General features: G+C 43.8%; 1 protein-coding gene across 6 annotated transcripts in view; it reads left to right on the plus strand.

Annotated features, from left to right (window-relative positions):
- Nucleotides 1–21391, plus strand: part of PRKAG2 (protein kinase AMP-activated non-catalytic subunit gamma 2) — a 226489-nt gene that overhangs the window by 93573 nt on the left and 111525 nt on the right. The window contains exon 1 of one of the 6 annotated variants that reach the window (XM_052807199.1): nucleotides 13116–13630. The exons of 4 other annotated variants lie outside the window; for them this stretch is intronic. In XM_052807199.1, the coding sequence (XP_052663159.1) occupies nucleotides 13525–13630 (106 nt within the window). In that variant the 5' untranslated portion in view covers nucleotides 13116–13524. Of the gene's footprint in view, nucleotides 1–13115; nucleotides 13631–21391 lie in introns of those variants that run through there. One more of the 6 variants, XM_052807208.1, reaches the window with a different exon arrangement.

Here is a 21391-nt window from a genome sequence, read left to right on the forward strand (position 1 = left end):
CTTTGTCCATTCCAGTTTTAAAATTGAAAAGATGTGATATTTTTAAGGGCTCGTTTCTGCTTCAAGCTTTCCGTCTGTTTTTTTGACAGCATCAGTAGTTTTCCATGTAAATTTTTTACCAGTGGTTAAATTGCAGGATTGGGAGTGCTACGACAGAAAGGTGTCTTCTCCTCCCCACAGAGCTGTTGAAACCGGCACAGTGTCCAAAATCTCATGTGTGCTACCGCTGTGATGAGAGGGGAAACAGAATTACGCTGTGTAGATGAACCTCACATGTTCACTGCTTTGTGGTTGGCATCAGTTGGAAGGAGTTAGGAGGTTGCGGTACGTGTTCTTGTTGCATTCAAGCTTTATTTACTCTCTTGAGGTGATGCTGTCATGATGTTTAGTGTTACGATATGTGGATTTTTTCTGGAGGACCAATTGCAAGGAGGAGGAGACTATGCCGTTTACTTCAGTGTGGCTAAACCGAGTCACTCCCCAGTGCAGAAGGGCTCTGTGGGAATGGGGCACTGATGTTTGGGATGGGATTGTTGAAGGAGAGAGTTGGATGCTTGCATATGCAAAGCCTGTGACATTATTAAGTAAATAAAACAAGTGGCACTAAAGGAAGTATCCGAACAGCACGTATTTCCTTTGGAAAATAACCCCACAGAGTGCTGATATCTGCTGCTGCGGAGCACTGGGATAACTGTGCATTGTTCCTCACTTAGGAACCATGTCAGGGACCAGACTGGAAAAATTATCTGCAGTGGATTTTTTTTACTTCTCTGTCATCTAGCTGCCAGGAAGAGGAGTTTAGTACTGTATTTTGTATATGCACTTTGGTCCTGTTTCTGTTTCTGCCTGAAGATCTCTCTCAAGTCCTTCCAAATTCTTTACCATAAAAGATAGTAAAACACTACAGCACTTCACTAAATGGCATCCAGAACTCTTTCTTCAAACACTAAGGCACAAGTCAGATTGGAAGCAGGACAGCAGTAAGGGGAAAGGCTGGGGAAAATTTGCTTCCCTTCGGAGTAGCTGGATTTTTGCCATCAGTGAAAACCTGGAATCCACCCACTGTAACGAAAAATTAACAGGTGCTTAATAATGTTCTTTCTTCCCAAGACTCCATGGATACCCACCAGTAATGATTTACTGTAAGCACTCCATGAAAAGCAATGTTAAATCTTGCTCCTTTCTGCTTTGGAGGTCACAGAGAGACAGCTGAGTGAACCTTGGCGGTGGCAAATGCAAAGCATAAAATACTGTCACTGGGCCACAGTAAAGAAGGAGCCAAGTCTTAATCACATAAACAGATTCTCATATACTTTCCCCATGCTATTTTATAAAGTGCTTATATAACTGAAAAGTTCAACCTTGGAGAAAGAAGGCTAGAAAAACATTTTTACGGCTTCTTATTTATGGCTTTACTACAGTTGAGGAATTAGTTTGTGTTTTACAAAGCCAAAAACAGGAGGAGGAGAGAGGAGGAAGGATCTGAATAAGGAGAGATGCTTGCATGGCACTCAGAGTATTAAAGAAAAACTAAAATCCCTAGGAGTTACTGCTGTCAAATGCAGACATGCAGGCAAATCCTCAGTATCCAGGCAACATCAACATTTTCTGTTAAGCTATTGCCAGCGCCACTGACAGCTTTTGCCACTTTATGGTCACATTAAAAAAAGAAAATGCCTGACATCATTGAAATTCTTAGAAATTAGTTTCTCATCCGTCCAGCAGATGTGAGGCTCAGCAACACACAGCACATGCACATCTTGCAAAAATTCAGAGGGAGAAAACCTTTGATGAGTTCATGGCTGGAAAGGTGTGTGGTTCCTTGTTTCTCTCTCAACCTGGCACTTCATTTCCCCTTAAGTTTCTTATTGTCTCCCTTGGACACAGATACTTACTGTGCATTGAGGAATGGTTCACATTTGATTAAGCCATTTATAAGCAACTTCTGCCACTGCACTATAGATTGCAGTATTAGAGGAGCCTCCACCTCTTCTTTGTAGTTCTTTTTTGCATAGTGCAAAAGCCAAGTGGCTAAATGAAGTTAGGAACTTTATTAATATAGTAATAATGTTAATATATGAAGGGAAGAAGGCCTTGCATTTGCAGTCTTAAAGGGGTAAGGTGGGACTGTTGGGGGCAGAATACGTACAGCCCGATGGGCTCAGTGCCCGCGAGGCTGTAGGGACTGTGCTGCAGGGTAGGTAAAGAAAGGACACTGTTTCCCTGTGTCCGCTTACTGAAATGCAGGTATTTTTGCACTGGATGTGTTAATACAGCAAAGCTGAACCTTTTCTTGGAGCTGAGAAGTTAAAAATGTATTGAGGAGACAGCCTTGTTCTTTGCTGCGGCCCAACACAGGGAGCACTGAGTGCTCTCCAGGCACGGCTGCATGTTTTGTACTCTTGGAGCAAAAGCAAAACTGTCTTTCACCTTGGGAAGTGCCTTGTGACAGCGGCCGAGAAAAGGTCAGTAAGACACAAAGAGCTTCCCAATCATTAAGGTCAAGTGACACAAAAATCCAGTAAAACTTGTTGCTAAACATGAAGATGTTTAGCTCGCTGCTTGCTAAGTAGCTAAAGCACATTAGGAGGAGATGCAGGGGGAGCTGCTAAGCTGCAGAAAGTCCTTTGGACTCTGCTGGTGCCCCATGCCTTCCCTCCCACGCCAGATTTGTGCGAGCTGTGGTGTGGCAGGTTTTTGCGGGCAAGGAGTGTAAAGACTGGGGCAGGAGCATCACCCTCTGCTCCCAGCTCCCGCAGAGCTTCATGCGCGACCCTGAGCAGATCTTCTCTGGGTTTTGGTGAAGTTTCATTAATTACTGTAGTTTAAGACTGTGAATTTTGTAGCAGGAGACTGTAAGTAGGGAGGGCTGAAGGGTGCAGGGGGAATTTGAAGCGACTGATCTAGGCTGGTGATGCTGAGGGCTGTGACTCAAAATAAAGACCAGCAGGACCTTCCTTGTCAGTGCTGTGCTTGATGCAGGAGCTTGTGTTACATCTTTTAACACATTGTGCAGGAAAAAACCCACTCAAATTAGTATAAGGACTTCTTGAGAAGCTCAGTTTTGCTGACAGTGAGCCTGGGTTTTGCTGCTGAGGTCAGTGGGAGTTTGGTCTCTTGGGCCGAGGGTTGATGCTCTCTGCCCTGCGCTTGTATTGCCCCACTCCAAGCAATTCCTGAAGACACGGGGGTTTTGCTGTTTGCCTTTGAACACATAGGCTTGTAATGGATATTGGCAGCAAATAAACAGGAAGGAAAGTAAGAAACCTGCGGTCACCGTAAGTATCTACTTCATCTGCTGTAGGTCTTTGTTTTCTTTAAGATTTTTAATTATCTTTCTGGTTAATAGGGGTAGAAAAGGGGTTGGTCTAAGCATAAGACACTTGCAGTGCAGTAACACACAGTGTCTGAAAATGGCTTTTCATCTGAAGCTCTTGCAGAGATGATGTGAGTTATCCCTGGTTGTGCAGGTAGCCCAGTAGCAGAGCTGAGAATAAAACCAGAATCTATTAACACCATACTCAGCCGCATTTCAGTGTTCCTTCCTCCCCTCCTCTGCCCTACGGGTATTTTGTTATGACTGGAAACAACCTACCTGGTTTACAGCAATACGTAGCTTAGAGCAATAGTTTCTGTTCGTGTCTATTAGGACAGAGGTTTTAATATTTTTTGCTCCAGTGACATGCTTGCAAATAAGATGACTGTCAGACTTGCTAGGCCTTATTGCTAGCTGCCAAGGTGGTGACAGAGTATTTTTTTTTCCACAAATATGTATTATGTAATAATAACAAAAGCATTCAGTCTGTAACACTGATAGGTTTTTACAGGCTGTTTTAGGCAACCTTGACTCTGAGAGCCACAGTTGCACCAGGCTGCATTATGGAAAGCTCATAGGACTGTGTTAGAAACGTGACGCTGAAAATGGAGACACCTGCGTGAACGACTAAGGATGCAGGATGCTTTTGGGGCAGACCAAGAAATTCAAAAGTTGGGCTTTGTGTTGTTGGATATATCCAGAGCTCTGTAACCATAACACTGACTTTCTGCTTTGATTCTTGATGTGGAATTTAAATTGATTAATGATGCTAGAGCTAGTTGGTAGAGTGCTTTCTACTTTAAGTACTGAAGCCACTGCAAGATGCTGACCTTTGACAAGGTTTGGGAATCTGATGGCACTGTACAACAAGTTCTGGTTATGCGTGATACTAGTTTAGATCATTTTCAAATGACTTTACAAGGTACAAATAGTAGTGTAAGTTGCCCAATGCATTGCTAAGCTAAAAGTCACCACTAAAAGAGATTTCATGGTTCCAGAAGTCTCTCCTCAATTTAAGGCTTGATGTGTTTCAAGGAAGTGAACTGGGAAAGATGCTGGCTGCAAATTGTCAGCCTCAGAACTGTTTCGAGCTGGGATGTGCCTGAGCACTGGTACCTGCCCTCTGATTCACAAGGGCATCTTAAAACCTAAATAACCAAAGAAGTGTTGTGCAAGGAGTTACTGTGAGGTTGCCTCTTCCACACTCGGTCTCTGGCTTTCAGGCATTCACCTGAAGGACACAGTTGACAGCCTTTAAAGTCTCTTCCTTTATAAATAACTGTTGTGAAAAGGTTTCAGACTATTTTTTCTCCTGCCAGGTATTGTGTGTGCAGACTGTCAGGGCTGGCTTTTCCAGGAATATTCTCTTACTGCCTTGTAGCTCCCAGGTTTCCAGCCCTTCTGTCATCTAGGCGTAAAGACTCAAAAAGATTTCTCTAGTTCATGTCTGTGTTGGTCCCAGCCAACCCGCTGAGATTTTTCACACAATCCTAAATATAACAACTCTGAACTTCACAGTGCTTGGTGTTTTCACTTGCACAGTGCACGAACAGGGAACTTTTTACCACCCAAGCCATCCCACATTGTCCCTTGATTCACTCCCATCATAGGCTTGTGGCTCCTGCAGTCGCAGCAGCTTCCCAGCTGGATGCCATGGATGTGTCAGATGTTTTTTTCCAAGTAACCTGTCTGCCAGTTACATGAATTGGTAGAATCATCAAGAAATGGGAAATATTGGGGCTTGTATGGTTTCTAGCTCATTGTAGACAGTAAAACAGTGCCAGCTTTCCCTTCCATGTCCACTGTCTCCTCCTTTGTCCCTTCTGTACCCTGGCAGATTGCTAAGGTACCTCTGTTACATCTCAGTAAGCTTCAGAGTCTGTCTTTCTCACTATGCTTCCAGCTCTCTTAAAAAGTCAGTAAAGTTTCTTTTGCTAACAAAATTGCTATGTTTGATCTGGGTACAAAAAATCCCCCCCCCCCCCCCCCCATCAAACCAAAAAAACAACCTGGAAAGAGAAACCAGAAAGGTTTTGATTGATTTCCCTTCCAGACCTCATGTATGTGATAACAAGTGTTTCCTCCTCTATACTCCCATCTGCTCTGGCAGATCTTCCATAATCTGGGCGACTAATTCTAGTAATCTCTTTGGAGCTGGGGCATGTGAGACAGCCACCTCATGCACACAGTGGTTTAACACAGTGTGAACAATATGTCATGTTCTTGCAAAGGAAGGAGAAGAGCTGTCGAGTCCAACAGACCTCCGTCTTGTTCTGTTCCTCACTGCCCTCATGCCAGCCTGCTGCACAGGGACTTTTGGAAAGTCACTTCTCTTGTGCAAAGAAGCTACAAACTGTGGTATTTACCTCCCTTCTGCTGAAGATGAAAAGGTTCTATATGAGATCTAGCTGGTGGTGTTTCCCTAGATGTTTATCTTGGGAAGTTAACAGAGCTAGTTTGCCAGTTGTTCAATTATTATGACATTAAAGTATGCAATGTACTTGGGTTTATTCCTTTGCTTACAACTAGCAGTACTTCAGAATCATTAATTCGTAGGCAAAGTAAGGGTAGAAAATGAAGATAGATCTTGGGGGGGGGTTGTGTGTTTGGGGTTTTTTTTTAAATCCCTTGTATTGTTTCTTAACCACCAGATGAAGGTGCACTGTATTTGCTAGAAGTGGCTTGAACAGCTAGACCAAGGCTGCAATGCAAAGAGGCTGTGCAGGGGGTTGGATTTCAGTGCAGTCCCTGTCTGCTCACAGTGGATTCCTCCCTTTCTATTATAATCCCCTTGCTGGAGCAATCCCACTTGTAATGACAATGCAGTGTTGGGTGATCCTTTAGGAATTTCCCCTCTTGGCATTACGCCTGTGTTTAGTTCATCGGATTGAGATCCGGTCCTGTACAATGTCCTTAGTCATTCACGTGAACACACTGTCGGTGGCTCTATAATAAGTATTTAAACCCCTTCCTATGGATACCCCAGCTAGTCATTGGGATTCTGTGAGCTTTGAGCTTGAGTGCAATGAGCAATTCAGATCACCGCTGGTGTAATGCTACAAGACCCTGCTTTCACTGTCGACAAAGCGATGTTTGCAATAGTTCATGGAAGATGTCCATTCTGTGTAAACACCTGCATCAGATACCCCTATAGCTATCCTGAACGTAGACCTCAGGCTCTCCTGCACCACCAGAGCAGCTAAGAGCAGGAGAGGCACACATATGCAAACTCCTTCACCCTTGGGGTTAGGAGTTCACGGGGAATGGTTCCTTCCTCTCGAAGTTGCTGCTCTCTTGCAGCTCAACCAAACGAGGTCTCTTTTTCATCACTGAAGAACAGGAGCGTCGTCAGTGAAGTTGCTGGAGCCAGGAATGAGAAAGGCTTCTCAAGTGTTAGCTAAGCATTTAGCTTTTCAAGGTGTGGTTCAATTTTCTCTTCAGTCAGCTTTTCTAGTGTTGTCTCACATGTCTAATAGGATGCTGCTGACCACCATGTCTAATTTTATGTGTATAATATATATAGCGCATGTGTCTTTATTATATCGACTGTGGCATAGGAATGGGTCATTTGTGGGATGACCGTCAACCCCAACATTGCATTTTCAGCATTTTTTATTGTTAGGGAACACTTAAGATTATTTTCAACCAAAAATAGCAGATAATAATAATAATACCAAGCCAGGAGAAGAGTCTCTTCGTTGTCATATTTTGTGCATAAGCAAATTTCTTGGCTTTTGCTGTCAGATTCATCTGCTTATTGTGGGGACCAGAGGGATACAGAACTTGAAATTACTTTGAAATCTCATCATCCCACCTAGATTTTAGGATGACGGCATTGCTTCCAACGTGCGTGTTTGTCACTGAAGTTGTATTTTGCGATAACCATGTTGACGTGAATGTTAAAATTGCAGTAAATGTGTGTGAAGCTGTTTTACTCCTAATGCTCTTACTAGCTAATGAATTGCAAATGTATGGCTGTGCAACGAAGGATGCTCACTAGGTTTGTATAGGGTTGACATCTGAGGACAGCTGAGGATTGGTGCAAACCGTTGCTGATTCACTGAGTTTTCCTCTTCTCTCCAAATAAATCTCCTAGGGCAGAGTCAGTGGAGAACTGTATTTCTGTGGAGTCGTGGTGCTCTGATTTGTAGTCTCTTGTGTTTTGGGGTGTTCACTATGGGATAGTGATATGAATTTCACTCTTCAGGTACTGGCCACCCCTAATGTATCACTTTCTTAGAGTAATTTCTGGCTCATTAATTTGCTGTCATTCATGTTGCGACCCATTCATTGCTGGTTGAAAAACTTTCTTTAAACTGAAGGGGATATTTTGTTCAGCCCTACAATGCCCATTTTAACTTTAACATCATTTAATCTGTTCCAATCTTCCATGAGAAGTGAGGAAGTGGGAAAGAAAGAAGAACAAGAAGAGGGTGAAAAAGAGATTTGTGATGTTCCAGTGAATTCTATCTCCTTCTCAAGGTTTTGTGGATGGATATGTTTGAAAGACTTGAGAGAAGCAAGAAGAAAGAGGAGCAAGAAGAGATGAGAAAAGCACAAGTGGAAAAATGCTTCTAAGGAACTTTATTGCCTTTGCTATTTTTTCATAATAGTTACCGCTGAGATGTTTTCCTTTAGCTGAGGACTTACTAAATTTTAGGAGTGGTGTTGTCACACCAGACATCCTGTATTTGCTGGATCGAATACTGTTTTGCTGTTTTGAGCACAGCCAGATTGCAATGTATATAAGAATGGCTCAATTTTTCACATTATGAACTGAAATTGCTAAAGAAGTGACTGCTGGAAACATATGCACCACAGTTTATTAGTAGGATGTGGGGAAATGATAAAATTATCATTTGGATAGGATCATAGTCATCGGTCCCAGCTTATGGGTCTTTTGGGGTAGGTGCTCTGAGCCTGAAATACAGTGGTTTTCTTACTAGAAATCACCAATATGCCAACACTACCATCGCTGTTACTCCTATTACTGCTGGTTCATATTATAAGCTCTGGAAGGGTAGGATAGAAAAACATCACAAAGACGCCAGGATGTAATTTCTAAGTAATTTGCCAAGAGTTCTGGGGAATCTAGTGTGCACCTTTGGGACTGCTAAAAAGAAGTAAAATTAAACTTTCAGATTTTTCAAAACCGATTTAGTGCCAGCCTGACAGCTTCAGAGGTTGGAATCTTTCTTAATGCACAGTGAAAGCAGCATGAAGTAGTATAAAAAAAGGGGATAAAGACAAAAACTCATTACAGTGAAACACTTGGTTATGATTATGGGAAGTAATTGAGCCCAGCTTGGAGTCATAAACTTGCAATTCTTTTATGGGATGTGAGCTGGACTTAGACCAGATGGAGAAAGTGGTAGTTTGTATTTCCCTTTGAAAACACAAGCTGCATGCTCTGTTCAACCAGCCTGCAAATGGTGTTTGGGCAAAACAGGCTTTTTGTTATTGTGCATTGCATCACTTGTAGTCTTGAGTGGGGTTTTTTTAGAGCAAAGATCTCTTTTACATATTTTTTTGCGTGCTATTTTGAAATATTTTCCAAGTTTTCTATTTATATGTAATACGATTGCGGTTAAAATCAGTCTGGTGTTGTGAGGCTTGTAAGCATGTCCGGGCACCACTGACAATGATGGAAAATGTTTAATTTTGCCAACATCAGTCTGTAGAATTTAAAAGAGAAAATTAGAAAAATTCCAATTTAGGGAAATTTTTAAGGACAACAAGGCAGAGAAACGTGATCCATGTAGAAATGCAAACGTGATTCATGCTTTACCTTTCTAAGGGTGGATCTGAACTTTATTTCTCTGAGCAATGACAAAAACAGAAGGAATTTTGAACAAGGAAATTCTCAGCAATGAGGAAAGGGAAATACTTAGTTTTGCTGATTTGCAGTCAGAAGCTAGTTGAAGCATTAATTGTCATTCAGGGGATACATATTCTTTTTAGCCTTCCTGTTTAGCACTAAATAAGCTCTTTAATTTCAAGGAGGAGAGTATTGTTTTTTCCATTTTCACACCAGAATAAACCCTGATAGGACTAACTGGTCCCCGTTGCCTGCCCCGCACTCTGCTGCTGCATTTGTATTTCAGGTTAAAGCTCCTGTTAAAAAGTCAAGTGAGGAAATGGTTCAAAATATCAGCATTTAAAGTCTTTTCACCACGGCACAGAATTGACACCTCTGTGAGATGGATGAATCAGTTTGTGTTTCAAAACTCTGACGTCTGGGTCAGACACACCATGATGGCTGCACTTGGTTGGTGTGGTGGCATTTCCCATATTTCCTATATGGTGACCAAATCTGAAGACTCAACCCCTAATTCTACCTCGTAGAACAAATCTTCACATCGCATCCAGAGAGAGGAAGATTTTTGTTATGTTTCTGCCTGATGAGTCACGTTAAATCACTGGGGGCAGGTACAAAAGGTGGTTTTATCCTGAGCAATGGAGAACTGAAAAGCAAGAAGCATCATGAAGAAGGAACTGGGCCACAGATGGGGCTTTTTCAGGTTGGATTGGAGATGACTCCTGCAATGAGACTCCTCTCCTTATATGACCCTGTGAATTAGTGAAAAATGCAGTAGAAGGCGGTTTGTCTTTTCTACTTTATGTGCTCCAGCCTCCCTTTAAAAAAAGAAAAAACAGGTGGTTTAAGGGGATGGAGGGCTGGGATGAGCAGGGGAGGACTTTGCTGGGTGGATTGGGCACACAGGCAGCTGATGGGATAAAGGCAAGAATTAGTGTAAGGGAGATTTCCAGGAGAAGTGGGTGGGTTTTTAGCTCTTGAGCCTTTTTTAGGCTCTTTTTTGGACTTGACACTAGGTCATCAAAGTAAAACTGTCAGAGAAACAGATGACTTGGGGCAAGAGGGTGGTGGGGCTGGAGGCAGGTTGGTGAGTTGTCAGCATGGAGGCTGCTCTAAGGCCATGAAATGGCTCAGGTCTGGCCAGCTTAGCACATCCAGCAGGACCAGGGAAGCATTTCACACTCATACACGAGTGTTTGTTTGTTTGCTCCTTCCTCCCAGATAATTTTATTAAGCTGCCCAGTGCTTGGTACTGTTCAGAATGAGCCCGTGTATGGTTTTTGGAAGGGGATGGTGTTATTCTTATGCAGCTCAAGAAACATAATATGCTATAACTAATTTGGGAGACTTTAAAGTAGCTTGACAAGAGTCCATTTCATGGTTGTTTGGAAGGGATTTGTGTTTTCAATCTCTAGAACATAGATGGCCCCAAAGGAGCTCTTTGAAGCCCAGCTTTTTATTATTAGTTTTATAAGATCCTTCCACTGGAATCATTAATAAGATATAGTATCCGGTGTAAATGTGCTAGTATCTGTTAGACCATTAGCTGTGGGAGACACAATGATCATACTCAAAGCACTTAGTGCTGTTTTTAACAAATTACTGTGAACGTCAGTTCTTAAACAGCATTTCGTTTTCTGGTAGCTCTGTGCAGAAACATTAGGGTCTTGCTGCTTTCCTTAATAAGGGGAAATGAGCCCTCCTGGTGCAACAGGCCTGCTTGAAAAGGTCATCAGTGACTATTTATCCTTGGCCTCTATCAAAAGGGGGCTGTTTCTATGCTGAAGCAATACCAATTCTTATCTCATTAAAAAGGGATTAAAATTTTTTGGTTTCTGATGACATTGAGTCATTCCCAGCAGTCCTTTGGCCACTAAAGAATGAGGAATGCTTTTTCTAAGGAGGGGAAACTTGAGGTCCAGATTACATTGGTGTTGTAGGCAGCGCTTCTTGTGTTTTTGGCCAAGTAAAGACTGGAAAGGGAACTGGATAACTGTCTTCAAATATGTCAAGGGCTGCTCCAGAGCAGAAGGGAACAATCTGTTCTCCGTGTGCACAGTGAATAAGACAAGAAGCAGTAGGCTTAAATTGCAGCAAGGAAGATTCAGTTTTGCTATTGAGGAGCTGATTTTCAAATGGGAAGGACTGTGAAGGTCACTGCTCTTATGGAAGTAGGTTGAGAGGTGGCCCATGAAACGTACTTACAGGGAGACCAGAGCTTGTCCCACTATGGCTACTGTCTCAGTTGTGGTGGCATGAGCATGGCAGAATGAAGGGAAGGGACAGTGAAGATGAAGCTTGCAGAGGTAAATGTGGTGGTCACACACGGCCAGATGGGGTGTGAAGAGCTTGACACTTCCCTACAGCTACATTAAAACAAATATTTAAATAACACTGACACTTTTCCCTGCCAATCCCTCAACATTTCTCATTGCTCCAACTGCTTCTCCTCTGCACTGGGTGAACAATGAGCCTCAAGGGAGGGGCTGGAGAAGGGGCTTTCTAAAAGCCCTGTGCTGACAGGCTATTTTATGTAAAAGATTGTTATTTGGTGAAAAGCACGGGGATCTTCACTTGCAGAGCTAAAACAGGGCCACAAAGATGGGGGTGAAAGAAAGTAGGAGGACAAGTCAGGAGGGAAAAGGTGGGGAACAGCCTTAAAGTAATTATTGTGGTTCCTCACTTCGATATCAGTGAGAGCCTTGTCTGGAAGGTAATTAAGTATCTTGTTAATAATTTGATTATTTTGGTTGCTAGGTGGAAGAACAAAGGTGCCCTTTGTACTGCCTTTTTCCACATTCTCCATAGGGTAGACTGAGGGAAGTCCCTGGTAGCTGAGGGTGGCAGAGGAACCTGCTGTCATCTCTGCATCTTCTCTTGGGGTCCCTGAAATCCTGGGACATCCTTGCATTGATGCCTTAGAGGCAGCCATCTTTCTGAAAGACCAGAGCTTGTAAGGAATCTGTGTTGATAAAGGTCTTTTCTGCGGTATTCATGGCTGTTCTTTCTTTTCCTTTCTAATGATATTAAGTCCCAGGAGCAATCATGGGCACAAAGAAAAAGGCATGCTTCTTTGTAGAGGAAAAAGGTGATATGACCTTCAGTTCCCCCTAGGAATTAAAAAGATAAGACTCTCATTACTCATATAGGGTTTTAATTTTGAAAAATCTGAGCCTCAAGTTCCAGTGTTGTTCAGAGGAAAGGCTGGTGCTCTGTGACTTTAAAAAAAGCTTTTGATTTAACAGAACGTTTACTGTAATCTTAGGAAGGTTGGCTATGATAGTTTGACCATGCCTTGGTTTGTGCTTGCACCCCTTTCCAGCTGCTCAAGATCTAGCCCATGCTGATCAACCCTTTCCTAAAATAAACAGCTCTAAATGTACAGACTCAGAGCCTAACATAATACACCCTGGCCGGTTGGGATGAGCAACAGCCCTGTGAATGTTTGTCTCATTGAAAAGACCACGAGGTGGATTTCAATTGTGTTACAAACAGCTGTCCCGGGTGCCTTTTGCTTTGCAGACGGCAACTTTGAATGGAGCAATCTATGCAGACTATATAGATATGCGTAACACAGTGAGGGCATGTCACTAGAGAAAATCCAGCTCATCACTCTGGTTACGGTTCCAGAAAGTATCAGCCTTCTTTTTATGAATTGGCAGAAGCTCGTTCCCATTAATCCATTAGTCATTAGTCACAGAGGGCCGAGCGTTTCAGAGCGCATCAACAGGCAGCTGGACTATGCTGTCGCTGCGAAGACCCAGCACACATGAATCAAAATAGTTGGGTGATGTCATGTCACAGTGCAAGTGTGCCCGGGACGCTCACTGCCAGGAATTGTCTGTCCAGGGGTGGTTTCCTTTTACAGCCTTTTTAAAGAGTCATCATGCCGAGCTGCACATGACAATTCCCTTCAAGAGGGCTTGTGGCTCCTTTGCATAGTTAGTATTTTTTGAACGAGGGAGCTTATCAGGTGGTTCCTGACCTTTTCCGCATGAGCTGATCCACTGGGAAACGTTGCTTTGGTCTCGGAGGGTTCTGACCACTGACGGATAAGAGCTCCGGGGCTGCAAGCTGGGCAGACTTTGAACTTCTCCCCGTGTTTGCAGATACTTGCAGGCGAGTTACTGTATGCTGGAATTAAGACTGGAAGTGCCTGGCGTGTGAGGTTTGGCAGCCTGCTGCGGAACGGCTTTCCACGAAGACCACAACCAAGCGCCTTGGAGCTGAACCGCCAGCGAGCTGGACTTTTTTTGCAGCCACACGGTCTTTCTGGAGCTTTATTTTCTCGTACCTGGGTGTTTGGTGTAAGCGACACCTTGCCTTGCTCCTCGTGCTGCTTTTTTTCTTCAGTCCTGGGCATGACCGACAGCTGCTGCCACACGAGCGCATGTTGCAGCTCATGAAGCGTTTTGGTAGCTTTAGAGGGAGCAAGAAGAGAAAGGAGCAGTGCAAAAGCTCGGAGAGACGCCAGTCCGATCCTCGTGGCCTGTTTGGTAGGGACCCTCTGTGTTACCCATCCGAAAAGGAGGGACATTAGTCTTTGGGAGAGGGCAACAAGTGGGGGATAGCAAATAATTAAGCAACAATTTTGTGCTTCCCAATTTCATTGACTGAATCGTGTAGTAGTTGCGTGGAGGTTATTTCTATGTTGGTTTGCACCAGAGATGAACATCTGAGCTGATACCTGTAACACACATCAGATATAGCCTTTAGGAAAAGAGTGGTGGAACAGGAAGCTTTACAGTAAACGCTGTGAAATACATTCAAAAGGGGCTGTTGGCTAATGTTACTTTAATTGAAGAATAGTAACTAAATGCTAAGTTAGGGCTAACACTGTATATTGAAAGATTAATTTTAAGTAGAGAAAAGTTGCATATCAATCTGATATGTAATGCATTCAAAACCACCTTTCTGATACTGCAGTTACCAATATAATTGTGTTTGAGTTGCAATTAGGGACCATTCTCTCTTAATCAAAAGCTTTTCCTGGTCACTGAGTATTAAGTCTAATACAGGTGCCCAGTTGTGTGTGTCAGAGAGTATCTATGTATCACATAGGGATTAGCTGGCCGGGAGACAACAGGTTTTGCAACAGGATCTGGCTGTTTTTCTTAAGGATAGTGGAGAAATATAATATTTAATGCATTTCCTGTATGGACTAATGGTAGCTGTTTTACAGCTCTGTGACTCCCCAAAGACCACGAGTGCTGCTGAGAGATTCTGTCCTGTGACTAAGAGGTTTAAAACTGATGTTACACTGAATCAGCCAGATAAGGCACAGTTTAGAGAGGCTGACTTGTACAATAGGCAAGGCTCTTTTTTACTCTTTATCAGTCAGGAGTCACTGCGTTAAATCCAGCAGAATGATGAAGGTATGAGTCCTGTTGGACCATATGGATGGTGTGGAGAGGTACATACAGATTTAGTGGTGGGGAGTGGCAACTGATGGATGGGTGGCTGCCCAGAAAACTTGTTTTTCTATTATTTAATGTTTTGCAATTTATTTAGTGGTGGATTGTGTTGTTTTTAAGGTGTCCTTCTGGCAAATGCTTCTCCTTTTGTTCCTGTTTTGTACAGTTAAGTGTTTTTAAATCTAAGGTACTGTGCCTTGTTCTGCATTCTCCTAAACCCATCTGAGGGTTTCTGCTGGAGTGGTAGTAAGGTCAAGGTGATGTGAATTAGATATGACCCAGGTCTTTGGAGTTTCACAGTGTCAGCAAGATGCACAAAGACAGGTAACAGAGTTTATGCAAGAAGAGGGTAAAATTTAGATTACAGATTGCCCAGATGTAAAATTTATTCCCAAATTTCTAATTAAAACCCCTACATTCTCACCTAGGCAGAAACACCCGTGCGATTTGTTGACTGAGTGATTAATGGCACTTTGAGCCACTAATTTGCTCTCTTCTTGTGGTTTCATCAATGAGATGGGAATAGGTAACATCTGCAAAAGGATTTGCTGCTGGAAGCACCAAACATAGTGTTGCAAGTCTGCTTCCTCAGAGTCTAACTCTAAACCCCATCCATATCTTCCTCCACAGAGAAAATAATTTGTCCTGCACCAAGAGTCAAAACAAAAGCTTTACATTATTTTTCTAGATTTAATCTGTATCTCGTAGCTATTAGGCCTTAATAAACACTTTCTGAGCAGCTCTCAAGGGAACCTCGGGTGCTCAGCAGGTTCTATGATCAGTATCTAGTGGCATCCAGGAGCATCGGTAGCAGCCAGACTTGGTGGCTCATCAGGTTCAGTCACAGACTGGTGCATCCCATTTAGTTGCCGTCTACCGTCAGGGATGAGAAATGAATGACAGCAATCCAACATCAGCTTTCCCACCCTGGTCTCCCAGGGTGACCGTGCTGCCATTGCAGCTTCCCTGTTGCTGAATGAGCTTGGATTGTATTCAGAAAAGGGGTGGAAAAGGAAAGAAGAGGAAAAAATCCCCTGATGCCCCAGAAAGGGGTGCTCTGTCACCTGGACTACTTGAATCTGGAATTTCTGATTTTTCATGGCCATCTCTGTAAGTGTTTTAAGGAAGAGTCCTCCGGTTGTTGTAAATAGGATTGGGCCAGCACAGCTTCTCATCTTATCCGGGGTAGATACTGTCAGGCCACTGCAACTGAAGTTATCAAGTAGTACGTTCTTCTGTGTATCAGTTGAGCTAAACCCCATCCTTCCTCTGCACCGATGAAGAGGTTCGCATCCTGGTAGAGAAGTGAAGGGTGGCATTGCCGAGGATGGCAATCTCTGTAATTCCCTGGTTTTGGAGCCTTACAGTCCTTTTATGCCAAGTGAACAGCAAGAGGAGACCTGAGTATGGCCAAACAGAAGCAGAGAGCACACAGAGAGTGGAAGGAGAAATGCATGAACGAGCACCAGGAGCAAATGAGAGCAGGGAAAGCTGTGGGGTGAAGGCAGAGAGCCCACAGCTTTGCTCCAGGAGAGGAGCAGCCAACAGAGAGACCTCAAAGCTTGAGCTATCCACCAAACAGCAGGGAAGCTGATTTATGCAATATGATTTTGGCAGGGCTGAGGACTGGGATTACCCCAAATTTCTCCAACCTCTGGATCACCACCGCAGAGTTTCCTCCTTCCTCTTGCAGTTGCTCCTTGCCTGTGCAGGGTTGCTGGCCACTTCTCCACCTGCTGGGTCTTGCTGCAGCCTGGTGTGTTGTAAATAGATAGGCTCTGTGGCATTTCTGAAGGGGACAACTTTTTGGCCCCAGCGAGGCTAATTGCTCTGCCCTTTAAAGGACACCATCTATTCCGTGAAGGATTGAATGACACATGCAAAAGGTATAATGTTAAAAGTGTTTCTTCCCTACCCGAGCCATGAGTGCCCAGCGAAGAAACTGCTCTGCAGCACATGTGGCTGCCATGACCCCCAGTGCTGCCTTATGCCCAGGCATTTAGCCTCAAACCACTCATTTTGGAGGCTTTTAGCTGCATGGAAATGCCGATGAACTTCTCCTTGCCCATGCTGCTGCTCTCAGGGGTTTTGTTGATGTGGATTTTAATTCACAGGGGCAGAAGCTGAGCCCTGACAAGCTGGCTCCAAGGGGCTCCAGGCAAACCTCAGTGCTACTCCTTGGCCCCAGACCTGTCCCACCTCAACAACACTCTCGAGGACAATTTCCCTGCTAGCTGTTTATAATTTAGGGGCAAATTAGGACTAAATTAGAAGTGAACCTGCTGAATGACTCAGACCCCAATACATACACGTGCAAACATGCTTTGACTCCCCCATGTACATGAATCGGGCAGTCCCAGTGCGAAGGGCAGGGGCTTGTCCCCAAGTCACTCCGTAACTTGCTGTAGCCACACTGGTGGCACTCAGTGCACATGTTTTATCCCATGTCCCTGCTAACCGCTGTGGGGTTGAAGGCTGCTGAGTCTCTAGATGGGATCTGGGAGGTGCCATATTTTAGAGTATCTTTAAATACTCAAGCCAAGGGGAAATGTCTTCCCCTTTTGGTCAAAAATGCACAGGTCTTCTTCCATAGCTTGCCATGGTCCTTCCCGGACACCTGGAGTTGGGGGTGAGTATGGATTATGTGTCAAGCGGAGAAATCGCACTCTTTCTTCCTGACAACGGAGATGTGACGACTGCATCAGAGATCACCATGTGGAGTCAACATGCCATAGGATGCAACCAGCTCAGACAGCAGTCCATGGGCAACAGCTTTCAGCAAACCAAAGAGCAGGCAGTTCACAACCTCTCCAAGTGCAAACGGAAACCCAGGGGATACTTCAGCCTGGCTCACATAACTGTTTATCGGCACAAGCCAGGTTGCGGATAGTTGCACTGAGAACAGGGACAGAAAATGTGTGGGAGGAGGATGGAGAAGCAATTGCAAAAGGAGACAGGACTTGATCTCCTGCTCCTCCAGCCTGGGCAGCTGTAGCTCATCCAGCGCTGCGCCCCAAAGTGGGTGATGCTGCTTGTGGGAGGACCGGAGCTGAGATACTTATTTTTCTCATTCTAGTGGGATGTTTCTGTTGTGAAGCAGTGGGGGAGAAACCATGGCGAAAAAAATTCTGGAGAAATAAATGAGAGTGAGGGGGTCGCTGCATGTTCCAGCAGCTGCCGTAAATGAACTGAGAGAGCAAAATCCTGTTGCTCCTGAAAAGCAGCTTAAAACCACCAGCATCAGAGACTGCATATGAGAAACTGAGACCGCTTTGGTTTGTTAATAATTTTCTCTACTGTTTTTCGTGCTCTGTTGAGCTGACAGTGATTTTAGAAAATGTGTAGCCCTGGCTGATCAGTACCAATTAATCTTGTACTACAGAGAGCTCTGAGACCTGGAAGCTGTGAAATTTCTACAGTTGGTTGTCAGGAAGGAGGAAAGTGGTGACGAGTGTGATGAAATGTTTGAGACTTTTTATTTTTCCATTTTTTGCTTCCTTATAGTCACTGTGCTGGTGCTTTCTGGCACATCCCAGCTTTGTACACAGCTTCAAAGCATTCTGAATGGGGGGAAAAGGACTGTGCCCATGAAGCAATAGAATCAGCAAGGTATTTTCAAGAAGGTACCAGTAAATTCAGATAGTAATAAACCCCAGAAAACCTCCACTGATTTGGTGGATATTGAAATGGAGGTATACTGAGCAGAGTGCTTTGCCCTGGACTCTTCCCTTGCTCCGTTCTTGGTGCAGAGTGCAGCAGCATCCTTCCTCTGCATCCTTCTTTGTGGACTTAAAGAAGCTGTAGACTCTTTGCTCTCACACTGAGTTGTCTGAGAATTCAAAGTCTCCAAGTAATTTATTTTCAAAGAAAATTATTTTTGTCTGAAGGGCAGGTTATACATGTGAAAATACAGTATGTTCTCTTGAGGCACAAATTTACAGATCAGTGCTGCAAATGAATCTGCCCACTGACACTTCTTCCCAGTCCTGCTCCAGGCAGCTCTGTGTATCTTGTTGCAAAGTTTGATCAAAAATACTAATACTACTATAAATGACTGAATTACTCAGCATTGATGTGCTGTTGTCAACAACGTGGTGGGTGAGACCAGCAGGGCCAGCCTCCCTTTTGGCAGGCTATTCTACAAACTGTACAGGTTTTCGGCAGGGATAGCTCCCATCTGGGAGGAGTCCATGTGGTTATGGTCCTTGTTGGTGCTTGGGGGTGCAGATAGTTGTCCCTCAGGCACAGCAGCATCATAGATACTTCAGTTTTTTACTGTCTTAAGGATACTTTAATTCTGCTGCTATTCAAATAGTGTCATTTGGAACAGCAGGATGAATGTTATTCCTGAAAGACAGAGAGAAACTAAAAGCAAATCTTGGGATTGAATCTAGGCAAAGCTGTGAAATGCAACTATGTGGAGGGGTTCATTGAGGTGGAAAAGGAGAAACTGAGACAGAAGGAAGCTGGACACTGACTGCAAGCAAAAGCGGATGCACGCACTGCCTGTTTCTGAAAGCAGACAATATTTCTGTATTTACCTGTATTTTTTTCCATCCTTCACTTCTGCTATCTTCAGGTACCAGGTCACTTCTGATATGTATATAAGGCTGGAAAACTAGCTTAGTTACCTTGTGATATAATTAACTGTCATCTGATTCATTTTTGAGGTGAAAGAAAATAGTGTCGATAAGACTTGCATACATGACATCTCAGCTTAAAGAATGCAGCCTGGAGTGTCTTCATGCTGAATGCTGGAGGGTTGCAACCTACATGCCAAAAGTCAGTGGAATTCCTGGTTTCCATGCATGATCAAAATTGCACTCTCACCCTTATTGCACCAGGTTTTTTTCCTCCTTCTTTCACTTGTACTTCAAGGGCTCTGACTTTCAGAAGAATATCTGCATGAGAAGCTGTTATCCTAGACTGACTTTCTACTTGATTTGAATGTGCTAAGCTAGACCACAATTTATTTATACTCCCATGCATCTATATTACAAATCCTGTTGCCAGGCTTTAAAAGCAAATTTCAAGCCCATATCTGTTTTCACAGCCTAAAATTTCACTTGACAGTAGCATTTAGGTAGGTGGGTACTTTTGTTTAATTAGAAATCAATGTTTTGGACTATTGACTCCTTGCTCAAAGTTTCAGTGAATTGCCCAAGAGTGCAATTTCGAAGATGTTGTTAAGGCAGTTTGTTTGTCAGGTTTATTGGATCAGCAAATCCCAGGAATTATCAGGATTCAGCTGTTTTCTACTTTCACCTTTATTCTTGTCCAACCTAAAGCAGTTCAAGAACTTAAAAGTGCTTGGAGCGGTGGGATTTAATGCCTCAAAATTGTTTTAGCCATTTTATTGTCATTACAGAGTCGTACTGAAACGTGAAGGCTTAGGTCTCAAGAGATGAAGGGCTGCTCTGTGAGATATCATTGTGCTGCTGGCAGGCTTGGCTTAGAGGCTTGAATGCTCCATACTGGAAAGGTCACACAGCCTTACTTGGTTTAAGGACAGAGCCTAACGCTGCATCACACGTTTGCACTGAAGAGTTCCCGTCCTGTCCTTTATCTGCTCCTCCTTAGATAAAGTTGGGGCAATTTAGCTGGAGGAGGGATGATAGGATTAGCTGACATTAATTACGAGCATCCTGTTGTTTCCTCAGAGTTTTTTCCATGCATCAGAAAACAGCTGCTTCCCAGTGCTGTGTTCTCCGTGGGGTAACAAGGACCCTTTTGACACGCTCGGAGCTACAGTCACCGGATTGTTTAACAGATCCTGCCCATCTGGCCCCGCGGTTTTATTTCAGTCAGTGCAAGAATTACGATAGTGTACGCAGGATTCTTGCGACAATCCTGCCTTTCCTGGCAGGCGATGTTCCTGGAGACGAACAGATAATTTGTGACATCTCCACTGCTTGTATGTAGTATAATTAGAGATAATAAACAAGAATGGGGCAAGAAATCCATTTAAGAAATATAGATGAGGGAGAAATGAGATAGAAAGTCAACTGGAGACATGAGGGAGACAAAAAGTTTGCAATGGAGATGTTTTTGCTGCGATAGTGCCAACAAATGTCAGGTGGGTGTTCAGAGGTGAGGATTATACCAGCCCCCTTGAGAGAAGGACTGAGTTGAAAAGGTGAGAAGCTGGAATAATGCTGACATTTCCCAAGGGATGTACCTGAGTTTAGGGATGGTCAACACCCAGGGATCAGTATGGGGACTTATAATGTTCATTAGTGACATGGATGGTGAGGTGAGCCTATGCAGCAGTGCACACTGGGCACTGATGACTGTCTCCCAGTGAGAAGGACTTGGGGGTTGTGGTGGATATAATCTGGAAAATAATCAAAAAATGTGCTGTCATCATCAATAGGGTCGACCACATACTGGGCTACATTAGGAGGAATGGAGCAATCCAGTCAAGGGATGTTATTATCCCCCTCCACTTGGTGCTGGTGGGGCTGCACCTGGAATAGGGTGTCCCAATTGCTGGTCCCCCCATCAGAAAAATGCTAGGAACCTGGAGAGGGTTTCCCTGGAGGGCTACCAAAATGTTTTGGGACCTAGAGCACATGTTTTGAGATCTGTGAGGAGAGGCTGAGGAAACTGGGCTTTTTTTGTCCAGCAGAGAGAAGGCTAAGGGGCAATTTAACAGCAGCCTGCAACTACCTGAAGGGCAGTTTCAAAGGTGATAAAAGATAAGAGTTTGTGGCTGAGGAGGGTCAGACTGGATGTTAGCAAAATCTCCCTCAAGAGGGTGGTGTGGCACTGGCACAGGTTGTGGCCTCTCCCTCCTTGGAGTTTTCAAGACTCAGTGAGCCAAAGCCATGGCTGACCTGGTCT

Source organism: Harpia harpyja, chromosome 1, assembly GCF_026419915.1.
Source record: "Harpia harpyja isolate bHarHar1 chromosome 1, bHarHar1 primary haplotype, whole genome shotgun sequence".
Lineage (NCBI taxonomy): Eukaryota > Metazoa > Chordata > Aves > Accipitriformes > Accipitridae > Harpia > Harpia harpyja.